The 21,562-nt window shown below is 38.4% G+C and overlaps 1 protein-coding gene across 1 annotated transcript in view; it reads right to left on the minus strand.

Annotated features, from left to right (window-relative positions):
• ARIH1 (ariadne RBR E3 ubiquitin protein ligase 1) overlaps positions 1-21,562 on the minus strand; it is a 116,369-nt gene that overhangs the window by 58,987 nt on the left and 35,820 nt on the right. The window contains exon 2 of the mRNA XM_006866515.1: positions 4,567-4,634. Within this exon, the coding sequence (XP_006866577.1) occupies positions 4,567-4,634 (68 nt within the window). The remainder of the gene's footprint in view (positions 1-4,566; positions 4,635-21,562) is intronic.

A 21,562-nucleotide genomic window follows, 5' to 3' on the forward strand; every position in this document is an offset into this window, starting at 1 on the left:
CTGGACTGCAAGGTCAGTGGTTCAAGTTCACCAGCCGCACCTCAGAAACCCTATATATGATCGCAATGATTCGGAACCTACATGATGGCACTTAACGACAACCGTTTGATACTTAACAACAACTGCCACAATGATGCTTTGAGCTTTATTTGCATTATTAGCAAACTGTCCAATTCATATGGTGGGTCACAGCACATCATTTGCATAGTTCCACCAGTCATTTGGACTACTGGTGTGGTACTTACTACAGGATCAGCAGTGGACTTCAAACCACAAGGTCTGCAGTTCAAGCCCATCAGCAGCTCCTTGGTAAACGTATACAGGTCACTTGAGTCAGAACCAACTCCACAGCACTTAGCAGCCACAGAAGAAACCAGTCATTTGGTGGGAGTTACCATGACTATAGTCAAAAGGGTCATATTAAATAATTCACTGCACCACAGAAGGAATATTTCCATCTCATTATAAAAGACCCACATTATCCTAATACTAAAACTAGACAAAGACATCAGAGGAAAGGAAAACTATAGATTATCTTCATCAACACAAATGTAAAAATCTTCAACAAAATATTCACAAATTAAACATGAATAGATATACATACAGAGCACAATGGTTCCATACAAGAAGCACTGAAATGTGTTCACAGAGGCCTGAGCCCACCACTGCTCTGCAGAAGTTCAGGTTTTCTGCTTCTGCAAAGATTTGCAGCCTCAGGAAGCCGGTATAAGGTAGCTATGTATCAGAATCAACTCGATGGCATTTAACAACAACAAATATGTGTACTTCGTCTCTCATACTTCGGACATATTGTCAGGAGGGACCAGTCGCTAGAGAAGGACATCACATTTGGTAAGGTGCAGGGTCAGAGAAAGAGAGGAAGATCCCCCCCACCCCAGCCAGATGGATTAGCAAAGTGGCAGCATCGATGGGCTCAAGCGTGGCAACAATTGTGAGGTTGGTCCAGAACCAGGCAGTATTTCATTCTGTTGTGCATAGGGTCACTATGAGTACTGACTCGATGGCACCTAACAACAACATGTTCATCACAGCACTATTCACAACAGCAAAAGATGTAGACAACCAAAATGCCCATCAAAGCAAGTATGGATAAACACTGTTACATACAAACAATGGAATACTGTGTGCAACATTAAAGAATAACTAATCTTGTGAAACACCTAGTAAACATGGATGATCCTAAAAGACACGATGCTGAGTAGAATTAGTCTATCACAAAAGTACAAATATTGTGTGTGACCACTATTGTAAAAACTCAAGAAAAACTTTTTTTGGTTACTACTATTCCAAAAACTCAAGAAAAACCATTTTTGATGGTTACCATTTATGATGGTTACCAGAAGTGGGAGGGAGGTGAGAGTAATTCGCTGTAATTAAAACATATGTTAATGGTTGCAGAAGGGAAGGAAATTTAAAAAAAAAAAAAGCTAACGATTAAAACACCTAAAGGAAATAATTAATAGCAGAAATCAATGAAAACTGAGAAAAAATAATCAAATTAAATCTGGTGGCGGTGGTAGTGTGCCATGAGTCAGTTCCGACTCACAGAGACCCTGTATAGGGTTTTCGAGGCTGTAAATCTTTATGGGAGCAGAAAGCCTCATCTCTCTCCCACGGAACAGCTGGTAGTTTGGAACTGCTGCCCTTAAGGTTTGCAGCCCGATTCGTAACCACTACGCTACCAGAGCTCCTTAAATTAAATCTAGTAATGTCTAAAATGATTTATACAACACAAAGTGGGATTTATTATAGGTATGCAAAGCTGGTGTACTCTTAGAAAATCAATTAACATAGTCCATCAAATTAACAGGCTAAAGAAAAAATTCCTACGATCTATCAATAAATGTAGAAAAGCCATTTGACAAAATTCAACACCCACTCATGATGAAAACTCTGTAACTACAAATAGAGAAAAACTCAACTAAAACAAAACACACACACACAAAAACAACCCTACAGCTAACATCATACTTGGAGTACTGGTGTGGCTGTAGGATAAGCACTTGACTACTAACCATGAGGTTAGCAGTTTAAAACCCCCAGCCATTTCTTGGGAACCCCATATAGGTTCTTTATGAGTTTGAAACAACGAGAAACCACTTAACATCATTCTTAGTGGTAAAAACTGGGTGTTTTCCCCCTAAGATCGAGAACAAGGCAAAGATGCCCTCTCTTATAACTCCCATGCAACAGTGTGCTGGCAATCACTATTGCATTGAGACAAAGAATTAAAACATACAGATTGAATAATGGACATTTGAAATGAAAACACACTCTACCATTTACTTTCAGACACCAAAAGTGAAAAAGAACAATATGTTTAGGTATAAATCTAACAAATTTTATCCAAAATCTAAAAGAGGAGATTATAAACATCTGTTAAAAGAAATCAAGAGCTAAATTTATGGAAAGCTATTCTATATTAATGAGTATAAAGACTCAATATTGCTTTCAGTTAATGAAGGAACCTTAAATCAACATTGCTAAGTAAAACAAATTAGTCTGAAAAGTCTAGTGTATGATATCAACTATATGACAGTCTTATTAGCAATGGGTGAGAGTTCAATTTAAAATTTTTTAGTCATCATTCCTTTCATGTATCAGTAAATAAAAATCTGCTCCATTTCATCCCATTCCCTGCATGCCAATGGAACCAAAATGTGTTTTTAAAGTAAGATATTCCCTAGGTAGCAACTCCTTAGGGCTCCTTGTAGGTGTCTATAACAAAAAACCTGAAAAATACTTTTAAAGTATCACTGACTTTAAATAAGATTGTCAGATTCATGTAGATGAAAACCAAACTGAACAAGTAACATTTGAACCTTCGTGACCCCTGAGGAGTCTGTATGCACTGTTATTTATTAAGAACATGAGCTTTGGAGTCCAACAAACCTCAGTCTGACTGCTAAATATTTGTGTTAATAAGCTTAGATCAATAATGTAAACTCTAAATCTTAGTTTCCACATCAAGTAAGTAGAGATGCCTGACACAGTAGGTTTCAAAAACTGGCTGCTATTATACTGTTACTTGTGGACTCCTGGTGTGGTGCTGTGGGATAATGCACTAGGCCATAAGGTCCGTTTGAACTGCAAGGTCTGCGGTTCAAATTCATCAGTCACTCCTCGGAAACCCTATACAGGGTTGCTATGAGTTGGAAACAACTTGATGGCACTCAACAACAACAACAACAAACTGTTATTTACAGGATATGCACTCGACCAAAAGATCTGTTTTAATTGCATGGTCAGCAGTTCAAACTCACCAGCTGCTCCTCAGAAACCCTACACGGGGTCGCTATGAGTTGGAACTGACTTGATGGCACTAACAACAACAACAATTGTTACTATAGTGCAATCTGTGAAAGCTAGACTGCGGACTGCTTTGTTTTTCAAGGACTCAAGTTTTCCTCCTTGACAGGATGCCACCTTATCGTATTTCCATTACTTTTTATTAGTAGAAAAGATTTGAGTTTTCCTTCTCTAATAAATTTCTGCCATAGACAAGTTCTGATTTTCACAGTTTCTACTGTTTAAAACTGTATCTTGGGGACCAAGGCATATGAAATTGGGTAATAGTCTTAGTATTATTTAATGTATCTAGTTTACAAAGTACTCTCTGAATTTTAAAATCAAATGAAAAATATTTTCCATTTATTTCTCATAATATTTGAGCTGTCAGTTCCCACCAAAAACAGGTATAATAATCTTATACTAAAATTAGAAATGCCAATGGAACAAGGCTGACAGAATAAAGTAACTATATATGTAGGTTTCTACCACTTTAGCAAATGTCACAAATTTCCTATCTTAAGAACAGAAAAAAAAAAAAAAAAGAATAATATTAGCATTATTGTTTTCCAGATCCAGTTATTTAATCCCTTTTAGAACTAAAGATTTTTCAAAGGGAAAATATACAAAATATCCAAATGGAATAAAATTTTGTGGAGCTGCGTGATAAAGCACTAGAGCACATGGTCAGCGGTTCAAACTTACCAGCAGCTCCGTGGAACCCTATACAGGTTGTTTTGAGTCAGAACTGACTTGATGGCACTCAACAAGCCCAGAAAACCAGTCAAAAACAGCTTTGTTGGTGACCAGGGTACCCTGAGAACTTGCTTAAATATTTTGTTTTTACTGAACAAATGTCATTTATGTTCCTAATACAGATTTCAAGATTTATGGGCAAGAAATGTTTTTAAATAATTTCAGAACGATCTTCATGTGCTCTGAATGTATCAAGGTCATGTCTTTTTTTTTTTTTTCTAAATCTAATTTTAGTTTCCAATACTCAACAAGATATATGTATAAGAAATTAAAACAGTGTCCCTATACCCACACCTAAAATAAAACGAGAAACAAAGTCTGAAAGTATATTGCAAAATGTAAAGGTAGGGAATACAATACATGAAAACAGGAAGCTACTGCACACTGGTTTACCCACACACATACTGGTATAAAAATTAATACTTTTCTTATTTTTATAAACTCAGTTCAAAGACTTTCTGCATTACTTCTAAATATGAAGTAGAAAATACAATTCCTTACCTTTCCATCAACTTCTCTTTATCCCAATTGAAGTGGCTAAGGAGTATTCTTGTGATAGTTGCTGGATTCTAAAGAAGGGGGGAAAAAATTTTTTTTAAGGTAATAGCACTTCATTAACATTTAGTGAACTTACAGGATGAATTTAAATTTCTTAAATACTTCACGTAAATCTCTTTTCCTAAGCTAGATCAAGACTAGTTAAGAATAGTTAACAACATTAATATAACAGGTAAAGGGAGTCCTAGTGTGGCGCTGTGGATAAGCACTAAACCACAAAGTTCAAACTCACCAGCGGCTCCTCGGAAACTCTATACAAGTTCACTATGAGTAGGAATCAATTAGACAACACTTAACAACAAGATCCTAAATCAAAACTCAAAACAATGTCAAAGACACTGTATGCAAAAGTAAATTATTGCATTAAATCAAGCACTGAAATTATTTTTGCAATTAGGAATTAACAGACTGTTCAGCATAATAAAAGTTCTAATACCTTATGCATTGAATAGTTCAAACTAGTTCAAACAATGTTTAAGTCAAAAGCTACTTCAGGGATATTTAAGCAAACTCACTATATATATATATATATATATACACTTAGTACTAGGTAATAGAGTCCTGGTGTGGCACTGTAGGACAAGCACCGGACTGCTTAGTTGCAAGTTCCGTGACTCAAACCCACTAGTCACTCCTTGGAAATCCTATACAGGGTTGCTAGAAGTCAGAACCGACTTGATGGCACACAACAATAGGCAATAATTTATAGTGTATAATCTTCAGTATAGCACAGTGGTTACGAATCAGGCTGCTAATCTCACAGTCAGCAGTTCTAAACTACCAGCTGTTCCATGGGAGAAAGATGAGGCTTTCTGCTCCTGTAAAGATTTACGGCCTCGGAAACCCTGTACAGGGTCACTATGAGTCGGAACCAACTCCATGGCACATAACAACAACAACAATCTTCAGTTGCTATTTTATTTCTAGATGGAAAGGTCAACAACACAATGAAATAAAATTAAAATGTAATACTCTATCATTCAATGCCATCACAAATATCTCCATTTCCTGTGAAACTAGTGAGCTTACTATTTGGGTTGTGTTAAGGTATGGCACTGTGGGTTAATGTGCTGGACTGCATAGTCAGTTTGAACTGCAAGGTCAGCAGTTCAAGCTCATCAGCTGCTCCTCGGAAACCCTATACAGGGTCACTATGGGTCAAAATCGACTCTATGGCACTTAACAAGAACAAGGGACCTCTGGCGTATCTAACATACAGTAGAAATGGTTTAGGGTACAAAGGTTAACTCAAAACTTACCTGTACCTAAAGAGCAGCTAAGCACAACTCAGTCATAGACACTCGAGCTAGTTATAATGCAGGGATAGAACTGAAATCTTGATCTGCTGACCTGTATTTCATGTATAATTTGATCATATCAAAACAGATCTATGTACTAAAAACTACTTTTTGACCTTTATAACAGTTAGATCATTGTAAAAATTAGTTACTGATTTAGTTAAAAAGTAATTTTCCATAAAGTTTAATGCTTTTAAAGATAGCCAGCAATTATTTTCAACAATATCATGTGTCACAGAAATATTCATATACATTCATAGTTCCCAAATATGTAGAAAATATAGACACAGTAACTAGTTAATGCTAACCTACTCAGGTATTTACTTCTTTGATGCAGATTTCCCAAAGAAACAGCCTTTAACAAAACACTCCAGACATATATCACCAATCTCTAAGAATTAGAATGTGGAAAGAAATGTAAAAACTGACCTAAGCTTTCATTATTTTTACACAATATACAAATATTGCTATATTCATCTCTTGCTTAGAAATGTGATTTACAACAATTTTTAAAAGTGTTAGATTGGTAAGTTTTTCATTGAATTATTAACAAAAATGGGATTAGGCTACAAATGAAGTCAAGTCATATGTAAAATCAAAGAAACCATCCTATTAATGAAGTCCTGGTATGGTGCTGCAGGGTAAGCACTGGACTGCTAATTGTAAGGTCGGTGATTCAAACCCATCAGACGTTCCTCAGAATCCCTAAATAGGATCAATGTGAGTTGGAACCGACTTGATGGCGCTTAACAACAATCTATTAATTAGGGGAATTAAGTCTAAAAATTAGTAGTATCCATTAGAAATGTGTCAACAACTTTATCACAAACCCCACTTATTACATTCTCTCCTACAAGAGAAGACATTCGGGGGGAGATGTTGCTTCAGAAATGAAGAGTGTTAATTTTCAGAGATTAAAATGGAAAGGGAGAGAGAAATCCTACTTCTAAACTTGATGCATTTGAATTACGATGTTGACAATGAATACTGAATGTACTGTGGACTGCCAGAAGAACAAACAAATCTATCCTGGAAAAAGTGACAGCCAGAATACTCCTTAGAAAAAATGGCAAGACTTCATCTCATGTACTTTGGACATGTTATCAAGAGGGACCAATCCTTGGAGAACATTAATGCTTGGTAAAGAAGAGGGTCAGCAAAAAAGAGGAAGACTCTCAATGAGATGGACTGAGACAGTGGCTAAAATAATGGGTTCACAGAGGACATAAACTGTTAGGATGGCATCAAAGTCTACTTGACAGTACCACGCTGATGCCAGGGGCTTTCCTGTGCCTGTGTTCTAGTATCAAACACTGGTCCCACCTGAGGTTCCCAAACCATTGCAAGTTCATAAAAAATTACTATGGAAAGTTTTTTTAAAATACTAGTTTCTAGGCTTCATTTCATAATGATATCTAATAGTTTTAAGCCTGAGTCTCCCTAAATGTGTTCATATTTAAATAATCAAAATATGACAATTAATATACATTTTAGCTTACCCTTTAAAAATTTCTGTATACCTATTATTTGTCTGATAATATGCACATTATATTGGAGGTCGATGCTAAAAAAATTTTCCAATACAATGTTAATGAAAACTATTTGTCTAGGCCACACTGTCATAATTAATGACAGGTCTCTAAGTTATTTGGCCTAGGAAGGGAGACATTTTGATCACTAGTTCAGTACAGCTGACACAGGTGTATGCACTTTGCAAATTAAGAAAGGTAATGGAAGTACGTAACATTTACGTGCACCTGTACATGGTACTTTACACACTTAGTAAGTCTCCAAAGTATCCTATAAATGAAATATACATGTCTCCCATTTTAAATATGAGAAAACTAAGGCTAGGCTACAAAGGTCACACAGCTGACTAAGTAGAATAGTTGGAAACTAACTTAGCTAAAGACTTTAATGTTAAATATCTTGTTTAACTACTAAACATATGTTTAAATATCCTTTACATTCTCTACCTAAGTGTAATTCAGGGCAAAGTCCACAGGGGAAAGCAGAATGCAGAGGCATATGGGAGTTTCTGGAGTACTGGAAAGTTCCGTCTAGACCATGATGTGATGGTGGTTACTGAAGGGCATATACATTTACCAAAACTCAAACTATACACTTAAAAGTGGATGCACTTAATTATATGAAAGTTACATATCACTACAATTGATTTATTTAAATACGAAACCCAGCAGCAATATTATCTGACTTCTGGATTTGGCCAAAATAGAATAAACACACTGTAATGTCTCTCTCCTACAGTGGGATAAAATACACAATGTAACTGACCAAGGGATCCGATAACTTAATAGCAAGAAGATTGAGGAGGAAATTGAAGACACCGGAGAATCAGAAAGTATGGGGAGGATACGCTCACCCCACCCCTCCATTATGTCTCTCCCAGCACTGACTTGAGGCCAATCCCAGTCATGCAACTATACTATACTGCAGTGGCCACAGAAAACCATGAGAGAAAAGCTATCACTCTGGAGACGATACAGAAAGAGGGTCTAGGGGGAGTCGCCATGATTTCTTTTTTTCTCTTGCCAAGGCATGACAGACAGTAGGCTAACACTGAGAATCCTAGGACTGTATACGGAAAATGAAGACAGAAACCTCTGGAAACAGGAGCTGTTGTTGTTAGTGCTGCCGAGTCGATTTGACTCATAGCGACGCTGTCTAGGGTTTCCGAGGAACAGTTAGTGGGTTTGAATGGCTGACCTTGTGGTTAGCAGTCCAGTGCTTAATCCTACAGTGCCACACCAGGACTCCTGGGAGCAGGGGAGTATGGGAAAAATTATAGAGAGACACGCACAGAAAAACAGACCTCTAATTCAACAAGTCTTAGACTCACCTGTCAGTGTATTATACATGTATGGAAGACACACCAAAGAAACAGCAAGGGCTTTGAGAACAAGAATTACAAAATAAATTACTAACCACGTTATACAGCTATCTTAGTGGGCGTGTGGGGGCTAACTAAAATAACATAGTAGAGGTCATACCAGGACTCCTAGAAATCCTATACAGGGCTGCTATTGAGTCCGAACTGGAAAGCAATTAACAACATTATAGGCTAGTATTTTTCTTCTCTTAAGCTCTTAAACAGATCTAAAACTCTTGAAACAAAAATAACATGTCGTGTACCAAAAGGGGTTAAACATATGTAACAACCATAATATAAAGGGGTCTGGAAAGAAGCTTTTGTGTTTTACTCACAATGGTACATTATTCATGCACTGGACTGCAAAGTCAGTTTGAACCACAAAGTTGGCAGTTCAAACCCACCAGCTGCTTCTGGAAACCCTATACAGGGGTCACTACGGGTAGGAACCGGCTTGACAACATATAACAGCACAATTGGGAGTCCTGGTGTGACTCTAGCAGTAGTATTGGACTGCTACCCAAAGGTCGGAGGTTCAAATGTAACAATGGCTCCTCGGAAACCCTATACAGGGTCACTGTGAGTCAGAACCTACTTAACACCACTGAACAACACAAAGCAGAATATAACAAAGTAGAATGAGAAGAGTTAGATTTCATATTTTAGTGCAATGTGATAAGTACTAGACTGCAAGGTTGGTTTGAACCACAAGGTAGGTGGCTTGAACTCACCACCCACTCCTTGAAAACCCTAGACAGGGTAACTATGAGTTGGAACAGACTCAATGGCACTTAATAATATATTCCTATTACATATCATATTACTTAATAATACAGGGTTATAATTATATAAAACCTAACTCTTCTTGGCACTAGACCACAAGGTCAGTTTGAACTGCAAGTGGTCATTTAAATCCACCAGCCACTGCTCAAAAACCCTTGCTTTGATTCAGAACCAATTCAGTGGCACATATTATTAACAACAACATATTATATCCCTAGTTGTTGACAAGCGCTACTGAGATGGTTCCAACTAAAACGGACCCTGTATAGGTCTTCCAAGGATCAGCAGGTGGGTATGAATCACCAACATTGCGGGTTAGCAATTCAGTGATTATCCTATAGCACCACACCAGGAACCCATAATACCTAGAACCACCATTAAAAAAAAAACAAGACAGATAATAAAAATATCCAGTAGATATAAAAAATGGAATATTAATAAATTGTTGTTGTTGTCGTCAGGTGCCATCGAGTAGGAACTAACTCATAGCGACCCCATGCACAGCAGAACAAAACAATGTCCGATCCTGGGCCAACCTCACTACCGCTGCCACACTTGAGTCCATCAATGATGCCACCTGGCCAATCCATCTCGTTAGGGGTCTTCCTCTTTTTCTCTGACCCTCCACCTTACCCAGCATGACATCCTTCTCCAGCGACTGTTTCCTCCGGACAATATGTCCAAAGTATGAGAGACGAAGCTTAGCCATCCTGGCCTCCAAGGAGCACTCTTGGCTGCACTTCTTCCAAAACAGATCTACTGGTTCTTTTGGCAGACCACGGCACTTTCAGTATTCTCCTCCAACACCACAACTCAAAGGCATCAATTCTATGATCTTCCTTATTCACTGTCCAGCTTTTGCATCCATATGAGGCTATTAAAAACACCATGGCCTGAGTCAGGCGCACCTTAGTCCTCAAGCTGACATCTCTGCTCTTCAATACTTTCAAAAGTTCCTGTGCAGATTTGCCCAATGCAATAACGTCGTCTGATCTCTTGACTGCTGCTTCCATGAGTATTGATAGTTGACCCAAGAAGAATGAAGTCCTTGACAACTTCAATCTTTTCTCCATTGATAAGAATGTTGTTTATTGGTCCAGTGGTGAGGATTTTTGTTTTCTTGACATTGAGATGTAATCCATATCGAAGGCTGTGCTCTTTGATCTTCATAAGTAAATGTTTCAAGTCCTCTTCACTTTCAGCAATCAAGGTTGTCTCATCTGCATATCGTAGGTTGTTAATGAGTCTTCCTCCAATCCTGATGCCACATTTTTCTTCATAGAACCCAGCTTCTCGTATTATTTGCTCAGCATACAGGTTGAATAAGTATGGTGAAAGAATACAACCCTGTCTCACACCTTTCCCAATTTTAAAACATTCAGTGTTCCCATGTTCTGTTCGAACAACTGCTTCTTGGTCTAGGTATAGATTTCTCAGAAGTACAATTAAGTGTTCTGGAATACTCATACTTCTCAATGTTGTCCATTGCTTGTCATGATCCATACAATCGAAAGCCTTTGCGTAGTCAATAAAGCATAGGTAAACATCCTTCTGGTATTTTCTGCTTTCAGCCAAGATCCATCGGACATCAGCAATGATATCTCTCATTCCATGGCCTCTTCTGAATCCAACTTGAACCTCTGGAAGTTCTCTGTCAATGTATGATTGTAGCCGTTTCTGTATTACCTTTAGCAAAACTTTACTCACTTGAGATATCAAAGAGATTGTCCGATGATTTCTGAATTCTGTTGGGTCACCTCTCTTTGGAATGGGCATAAATATTGATCTCTTCGAATCAGTCGGCCAAATAGTTGTCTGCTGCTAACCTCAAAGTCGGCAGTTCGAAACTACCAGCTATTCCGCAGGAGAAAGATGAGGCTTTCTGCTCCCAGAAAGATTTATAGCCTCAGAAACCCTGTACAGGGTCACTATTAGAGGGAACCGATTCCCCGGCACATAACCACCATTAATAAATTAAAATACTCTAAATGAAGGCAAATGCGGGGGGAAAGACAGAAAAAGGGTAGACTTAAATCCAACATCGTTAACAATCATATTAAATGCAAATGGTCAAAGCAAACCATTTGAAAATCAGAGATTGACATCTTAGATGAAAATAAAACAAAAAAATCCTTATTTCCAATATAGTGATATAGATAAAAAATAAAAACATTCAGAAAGACTTATCATGCCAACACTAATGAAAAGACAGCTGCAGTGACTTTATTACTATCAAACAAATATAGGAAAATTTCCAAGGATAAAAATATATCCTACATAATGATAAAAGGGTCCATTTATTAAGATGACAAAATAATCCTAATTCAGGTGTGTGTGTGTGGGAGGGGGGGACGACACCAGCCATTCCTCCCACAGCCACCGTAATTCACTGCAATGGCTACACAGAACTCAGACACCATGCTCACAGTTAACAGGTTTTAGTAAGGAAGAGAATAGGTATACAGTAACAATTCAGGGTCAGAAACCTTCAGTCCGGACAGTTTCTCCTCTACCATGCCCCACAGACTGGCCTCTCTCTAGTTCCCTGGCCTGGCCTTCGCCCTGTTCTGACAATGTTACAAAGCTCCCGGTGGGCATACAGGCATACAACTCAGCGTGTAGGCACTTGGCTTTACTTTTGTGGGCCAGGAAACCTAGCTCCCCCAATTAAGTGCCTCAAGGCACCCCATTCTGCAAGCAAGTCTCCTGCCCAAAGTCACTCAGCTTTCCCTGCTCCATAAGCTAAGAAGCCCACTTTTCTGTCTTGTGCTATGCTATATTATGGCTCCTGGCTCTGCTGCTATTGCTCCTCTGCCACTCCTCTGGTGTCATAGCTTTCTGTTCCTGGGTCAAGGAGTTTCAATGTGCAAGGATCTCTGGGTCCAAAAGACATGCTCCACTTCTGGCTCTTCTTTGATGACAGTGAGAAACCCCCTTCCTGCTTCTGAGATGGCTCATTTTATACCGACGTTAGAGTTCCAAGTTTTTACAATGAACCTGTTAACCATCATTCACAACTGAATCTTATTAATTCATCAGTATCTTCCCCCATGTTCTCTCAGCCAAAGCCATCAGGAAAAAGTAGTTTGGTGAGATTTACAACTACAGCTAAAAGATGCATGAAGTAGTTCACTGTACCACACCTAACAACAAAACTCCAAAATAAAGCAAAAACTGATAGAAGTAGATAAATCTATAATGTTACTGCAAACTTCAATAGTCCATTGACTGAGTAGATATAATACTTAGAAATCTGTAACAAACCCTTCTATTACATAACCCATGAATCAATAAGAAAGTCTTATGAATGCAGTTAGAAGTATACAAAGCGAGATTTACAACAGCAAATACTTCCATGAGAAAATAAAGGTCACATATGCCAGAAAAAGAGTATACAAAATCCAAAGCAAGTAGTAGGCAGAAAACAATAAAGAGCAGAAATCCAACTGAAAATAATAATAATAATAATGGAATAAAATTAGAAGGGAACCATATCAGCCAAGATAAGTTTGAAAAAGACCACCACCTGATTTCAAGACATATTTATAAAGTAACATGACTGGTGAAAGGAGAGATACACACAGATCAATGGGATAGAACAGAGACCAGAAATGCGCCCACCCAAATATGGCCAGCTATTTGTTTTCAAAAACCATTAAAATAATCTGATGGGGATAAATAGCATTTTCCACAAATGGCACTGGAAAAATTAGCCATCCATATAAACAAAAATCAGAATTGATTTACATCTGACATCTTTAAAAAAAAAATTATCTCAAGAGGGATCAGACACAAGATTCCAAAATTTCTAGAAGAAAATTTTTGTGACCTTGGGTTAGGCAAATAATTCTTAGATTTAAAAACATGAGTCAAAACAAAACTAGCAAAGTAAAATTCAACAAATGTAAAAAACATCACAGAGAGAATGCAGACAGTGTCAATCACAGATCTGACCAATAATTTTTATCTAAAATACGTTCTTTTAATCTCTTAAAATTTATTGATACAGAAACAACCCAATTAAAAAATTAGCAAAAGATATGAACAGATACTTAACCAATAAAATCTATTAGACCCCCAAATTCTCCTCAAATTTCATTAATTTAGATTTTAGGTGTAATTTTACTTCCCATTAAAAGTAAACACATATTAAGAGCTGAAATACAGAAAGAGTCATAAAAAGGCTGCAATCTTGTTTAGTCAATGACAGACAATATAAGAAATTCTTTGTGTACTGAATTTCATACAATGATGCTGTTGTTAGGTGTCGTCAAGTAATTTCCAGCCCATAGCAACCCTATGCACACAAGAACAAAACACTGCCCAGTTCTATGCCATCATAATTACTGTTACACTTAAGCCCACTGCTGCTGCCACTGTGCCAGCCCATCTTGTTGGGGGGTTCTCCCTGTTTTCCGATGACCCTCCACTTTACCAAGCATGATGTTCTTCTCTCCAGGAATCAATACCCTACCTCAACTGCATCAATTCCTTGTTCACTGTCCAACTTTCACAAGCATATGATGTAACTGAAAATACCAACGGTTGGGTCGGGTGCACCTTAATACTCAAACCGGTATCTTTTGCTCTTCAACACTTTAAAGAGATTTTTCTTGTGCAGAATCTGCCTAATGCAATACATCATTTGTTTTCTTGACTGCTGTTTCCATGAATGTTCATTGTGGATGCAAGCAAAATGAAGTCTTTGACAACTTCAATCTTTTCTTCATTTATCATGATGTTATTTACTGGTCCAGTGGTGAGGATTTGTTTTCTTCACATTGAAGTGCAACCCATACTGAAGGCGGCGGCTGTGGTTTTTGATCTTCATCAGTAAGTATTTTAAGTCCTTTTGACTTTCAGCAAGCAAGGCTGTATCATCTGTATATTGCAGGGCGTTAACGAGTCTTCCTCCAATCGATGCCACATTTTCTTTATATAATCCAGCGTCTCCAATTATTTCCTCAGCATATAGACTGAGTAAGTACAGTGAAAGCATATATAGCTCTGGTCCACATCTTCCTGATTTTAAACCATTCACTGTCATATAATACCATCTACAAAATCACCAAAAAATGCTTTTGTCTTTGACAGTCAGGATGTGGAAACCAGTAATATACTGAACAAGAATATTCTCATTTAAGTGTTGAAATGGTGGTGCATTGGGGGGCCAGTGGGGCTCTGCGATCCCAGGAATGACTACCAGAAATGAATCACAGGAAGTTCTCTCACTTTAAGCTACCAATGGAATCACTATATTCAAGACTGTAAACAAATTAACTGTGATCCAAGGATTACAAAGCTGGATTCAGAAAGTCACCACTGACAGTGCCACAAATGCATGAAACTGGGAGATATACAACATTCTAACTGGTGCCTTTGCCATAAATGTATCTTGATATGCAAGAAGCTGCAGAATGACCAGTATAATGCTGCATCAATTCAGCAGCAGCAGCAAACTTCACATCTTGTTACTGCTTACACAAAAGGTATTTAAAAAAGGGGGAGGGGCAGAAAAGGAAAGATGAACTCTTTTCAAACCTAATATATTACAATGTATTCCACTTGCAATGCATCACACTTACTTTACAACCATCTGCTTCCACAAAGAGGCATAGTTGATGCCTGGTTTCAAATCATTTAAAGATAGAATCATGCTGTTGCTTGTAGGAAATGCTGCTGGATTTAAATCAAGAGTTTTTCTTGTTTACTATTCTGAAAACTCCCAGGCAGTCAAAAACACTGTCAAAAATAAGCCTGGATGATGATTGTGGTATTTGAAAATTGATTTTCAAATTTCAAATTGTGTGATCCAAGAAGTGCAGGCCTATTGCCTTTAAAGAATATTCCTTTCACAATTCTGCTGCTACTTGGTAAAGACCCAGGACATCCTCCCAGGTGTGATCTATTTCAAGAGGTGAATGTTATGTGAACACACCCCAGCATTTGATCAGGATATGTGAGATTGGCAAGAATGCTTAATTTAGAACTTGATTTCAAGAAGAGAAATTCAAAGACCAGGACCTGATGAATTTTGAAGAGGAGAGAAATACTAAAGAAATGAATGAAGGAAGAGAAATTGGTCCAAAAAAAAAAAAATTGTACAGTGAAAGAATTAGCTTGAGTTTTTCTAAATGAAAGTAAGCACGTCAGTTGTTTGCAAACATACACCCAAATGTCAATCACTTTACTAAAAGTCAATAGGCAGACTTGTTGTTGTTGAGTGCCATCGAGTCGGGTCCGACCCATAGCGACCCTGTACAGGATTTCCGAGGGTGTAAATCTTTACGGGAGTAGAAAGCCTCATCTTTCTCCCGCGGAACGGCTGGTAGTTTCGAACCGCTGACCTTAAGGTTCACAGTCCGATTCGTAACCACTACGCTACCAGAGCTGACTTAGGAAGCAGTTAAATGTTATGAGTAAAGGACCATCCTGATAGCTCTCACTAATTTTCTGACTGGAAATGCCATCCCCATTTCCATGGGAAGCCTAGATGACCCAGAACCTTCCACAAGTGGAGTTGTTACTGAAACTGACAAAACGCAAAGTTTTCTTTACCATCGGAGTACATTTTTTAGGATTTGTGTATTTTATTAATGTATGCGTGCATTATAATAGATTTGTAAGCTTACATGCAATGTTTCTAACCCCTCAAAAAAGACTGGATTTAACCCATTTGCTACCCATGATAGAGAATAAGATCCCCTAGGAACCGGATTGAACCTCAGCATAGTGATCCTGCTTGGTCACCTTAGAGCAGGTGGTGGGCCGGCAACGTCGGGCGCATGGGGTCCCCAGCTGATCTCCTCCCTCCCTGCCTTCCTCGGATGGCGGCTGTTTATGCTGGACGTGTGGCCAGAGACGGGTAAGGATCACGTGGAACCTCGGCTACTTGGGACAGAGGCATTGCCATGCTGCAATGAGTCTCAATGACTGGTAAGACTGAGGAATTCGCACTGACCACCTAAGACAGGCAGCGTCCCTTAAACAATCAATAAATAAGGAGGACTCAGATGCAGACAGCACAGACCCGGTCAGGAGGCCAAGCCCCTGTGGGCCCAAGCGTTGTTGACCGTCCAAACCATAGGCTCTGAGGATCAGACTCTAGCTACCTAGTAGACATAACAAACTGTCCCTCATCTGATTATTCAGTAATGCTTGTTAGTAATCTCATACGTGAGCCCTGGATATCCACAGACAAATGTAAAAACCTCCCCTAAAAGCCGAGACTGTAAATTCCAATAAGCCAAGTCCCCCCCCATCCAAAAAAAAAAAAGCTAAAGAGGATAGAGAGAAACACTGTAAACTGATGATATATAGCGGGGATAATAATCAATGTAATGAAACAAGCTATATGAATGGTTGAATGTGAAGCTGATGATGTGCCCTGTAAACTTTCACTCAATGCAAAATAAAAACATTTAATTAAAAAAAAAAAAAAAGATTGGATTTATAAAGATACTGATAGTAACAGGCAATTATAATAATAAAAATGTTTTAAAAAAGATATTCAACTATAAAAATGTTTAAAAAAAGAACTAATGGAGTCCTTGGAATAAAATTCCACTGTAATTATTTACAACAGAAAATTTAACACTGACAGGTTTTAACCAACTGTCCACAATCTTATATACACACAATACTGAAAAGTTTACTGAGCTATGCATTTGGAATTCAGATATAATGCTGAAGCACCAAAACTTGTTACTGAATGCACCTAGCTAACCATCAGTAGCATCTCAACTTTGCTTTTCCAGTATTGGTCTTCTGTTGTCTCAGTACATATATTTTATGAAGGAAATTATAAAGACCAGGTAATGTCAAATTTGCAGTCATAAATATTTCACCTCTAAGGATCATCAAGAGTTAAATTGGTATTTAATGAACAAATAAATCCAAGGCTTATGTAAGTGGAAGGGAAGGATCATGTACATGATTGATTTCTTTTGGAAACAAAGATGGAGGAGGAGAGGTGACATATTTATGAAGAGTAATAATATATTAAGTAAAACTTACATTTTACATCAGAAAAATGGACCCAATACTTTATTTAGCACTCATGCTTCAGCATCTAATTGATCAAGAGCCAATTATCTCAAACAAGCATAACTTCAGTAAAACCTTTACCATTACCTGAGACTCCATTCAGGCAAGATTTTCTTGGCATTGGGTATTTTAACAAGCTATTTCTTTTGGGAAGGGGTGGGGCTCCAACACACATAAAGGTTAAGAACCAGATAACTAATTCTAAACTGCCTTGGCACAATGGAATTAAATCTAAACCACTAATGAAGATTCTATAAGATTTTTCAAAAAAGGATGATTGATAATGGCTACTGATGGTGCTATGGGTTAGGTGCTGAACCTCAAGGTCAGCAGTTCAAACCCACCAACCACTCCATGGGACAAAGATGAGGCTGTCTGTTTCCATAAAGACTTACAGACTCGAAAGCCTATTATATAGAGTTGCTATGAGTGACGACAGTGGGTTAAACGGTAATGCAGAAACTCTGAATTGTGTATGCTGGCTGTGTAGATTGTCAACAACAAAATATATTGGGAAAAAAAAAAAAAGATTCTATGAAATTTTTGTATAAAAACCACCTCACGATGACTTACTATTTTGTGGTGATTCAGAATTGAGAGATAATGTTACTCAGTAACATTTGTCAAGAGTCCCTGGATGGCACAAATGTTAAAGCACTTAGTTACTAGCTGAAAAGATTGGTGGTTTGAACCCACTCAAACGTGCCTTGGAATACAGATCCGACAATCTGCTTATGAAAGGTTAACACCCTTGGAAACCATATGTAGCACAGTTCTTCTCTAACACATGTGGGGTCACCATGACACACGTGCGGTTACCATGAAATAGAATTGACTTGATGGCAACTAACAACAAATAATCTACCTTTTCAATTATCTAGTCACATTCTTATTCCGGTTCCAATCTTCAAGTTCGAAGCATTAGCACTCCGCATAACAATCCTGGAACACTCTGAAAATATTCCACTAAAACCATAAAACATTTGAGTTAACTTATTCACCTAACACAACCATTGTAAAGTAAACTAAGGAGACTTGGTAGTGTAGAGGATTACGAGCTGGGCTGCTAACTTGTCTGAATCTACCATCCGCTCTTCGGGACAAAGATGAGATGTTCTTCTTCCGTAAAGATTTACTGTCTCAGAAATCCGATGTTGTTGTTGTTGTTGTTGTCAGGTGCCATCGAGTCAGAACCAACTCATAGCGACCCCATGCACAGCAGAACGAAACAATGTCCGATCCTGGGCCAACCTCACTACTGCTGCCACACTTGAGTCCATCAATGATGCCACCTGGCCAATCCATCTCGTTGGAGATCCCTATCTTACCCAGCATGACATCCTTCTCCAGCGACTGTTCCCTCCTGACAATAATTCCAAAGTATGAGAGACGAAGCTTAGCCATCTTGGCCTCCAGGGAGCACTCTGGCTGCACTTCTTCCAAAACAGATCTATTGGTTCTTTTGGCAGTCCATGGCACTTTTAGTATTCTCCACCAACACCACAATTCAAAGGCATCAATTCTTCTACGATCTTTCTCTGTTCATAAGGAAAACTCTATGAATATCAGAAACCCGATATGGTATCACTATGAGAAGGAACCAACTTGATGGCACACAACCACCACCACCATCTTTTTTTATGGAGGCTACTCAGAAAAGGTATACATTCCCCAACTACTTTTAATAACTTGACCCATTATTTCCCTCAAGCTACCACCTGTTTTTACTAATATGTGGTGCTCTAGGATAAGCACTGGACTGCAAGGTAGGTTTGAACTGCCAAGTCAGCAGTTTAAATTCACTAGCACTCCTTGGAAGCCTTAAACAGGGTTGCTATGAGTTGGAACCACCTTGACGGCACTAAACAACAACAAACAGTCCACTGTGGCATCTTAACATAGTATAGGATAATTACAGGCATTTAATTAGAAATTCACTGATTTACTTCTTACTTACATATGAATTTATGGTATATAAGTTTAAGAGTAGACTATCTGAAAAGTACTTATTTTGTTTAAAAGAGTGTGGGAGTTTTACTTTAAAAGCTATCATAGATTTCTTTAAAACTCAAAAAGGAGTCCTAAATTAAAATTATCTTTAATTATATGCATATTTATTCAATCTGGGAGTCCTGGCGGGACACTACAGGATAAACATTGGATTGCTAACCGCCATCCACTTCTCAGAAACTGTACTATGAGTTGGAACTGACTTCAAAGACACTTAACAACAACAACAACATACTCCCTGATATGGTGCTGTAGGATAAGCACTGGACTTATAACCACAAGGTTGGCAGTCCAAACCTACCAGTCACTCCTGAAAATCCTATCCAATGTTGGCTGAGTCGGAATTGACTCGAAGGCACATAACAACAACAACATACTCCTATCTGAGCCCTGATGTGGTGCTGTAGGATAAGCACTGGACTGATGACCACAAATTGGCAGTTCAAATCCACCAGCTGCTCTCAAAAACCCTATCCAGGGTCGATATGAGTCGGAACAGACTCCATGGCACAAACAACATACTCCTATCTTTTTAAGGAAAGATTTAGAAGCCAGTCATAACAGGTCATACACATCCTCCACTATATTTTCTTGCCAATTATCCTCAAAATACACAGCTCAGAGATTAAAATCATGAACAAGGAACACAAAGCATGAGCAACTAGAATCTCAATCATCTGGACTAAAATGACCTCTACATATACTTGTTAAGAGGATTTGAAAGAATGAAGGTAACATCTTCATGATAAATTAGACTAAATACTGCTTTAAAATTTGTTTCCTTTGCCATATGGCACATAGCTTAGAAGTTCACAATACTGCAAAGTTTGAGTCTTCTTTGCCATATCTCAGACACTCCTATTTAAACTCTGCTGTGGCAATCATTTTTAGCTCTTTCAGCTGCGATAGTTCTTCTAAATATTATACTTATGCTCATAATTTTGGGGTACTGGTGTGGTGCTGCGTGTTAATGCAATGGACTGCAAGGTCGGTTTGAACCTCAAGGTCTGCGGTTCAAGCTCACCAGCCGTTTCTAGGAAATCCTATACAGGATCACTCTGAGCCAGAATCAACGCAACAATACTTAACAACAATTTTTAACTTAAACCATTATCTACAGCTTTTAATATCTAATTAATAGGCGTTAAGAGTCCTGATGCCGTGCTGTAGAACAAAGCACTGGACTGCGAGGTTGGCAGTTTAAACCTACCAGTCATTCCTCGGAAATCCTATATGGGGTTGCTATGAGCCGAAACTTACTGGATGACACCTAACAACAAAACAGATGTTACACAGAGTGCAGAGTGAAGCATCCAGCTGATAAGAAGAGAGGGCATCTGCATAAGAACACCCACACTTGCAGATAATACCCACTTGACCTGGCTTCAATGACTGGATGATCAGAGCTCAACTAAAAGAAGAAAGAAGAGGAAAAAAAAAGAGTAATCTGATACAGTTTGATGAACTTGACCTACACCTATGGATGCAGTAGCTCAAAAGAGGGAACAAATCTTTACAGCGAGGATCATCCCCATCCCCTCCATATACAGAGTAGACAGGGATGGACTTGGTTGGACATTGGCTACCCAAATTGGAGGGGCTTCAAAGGCAAGAAGTGACTGACTTACAAGCTTTCAAGAAGGAACCTAGATCCAGAATACATGGAGGAAGATAGAAACTCCACTGAGTAGTATACAATCTGTCTAGGCGGGACTGATGAAATTAAAAGCGGATGGGTCTCTTGTGATATAATAGTGAATAATTGTTATCAGGACTGATTGTGGGGGTTGGAAATATAAAGGTAGACGTTTTGTAGCAAGGAGGGGAGTGATTAACTTTGCAGTCTAGGAGCGGATGTCCCTGGGACCATCAAAGGAGAAGAACGGAGAGTGGGACCCTACCCAGAGAAGCA

Source organism: Chrysochloris asiatica, unplaced genomic scaffold (genome assembly GCF_000296735.1).
Source record: "Chrysochloris asiatica unplaced genomic scaffold, ChrAsi1.0 scaffold00092, whole genome shotgun sequence".
NCBI classification, from domain to species: domain Eukaryota; kingdom Metazoa; phylum Chordata; class Mammalia; order Afrosoricida; family Chrysochloridae; genus Chrysochloris; species Chrysochloris asiatica.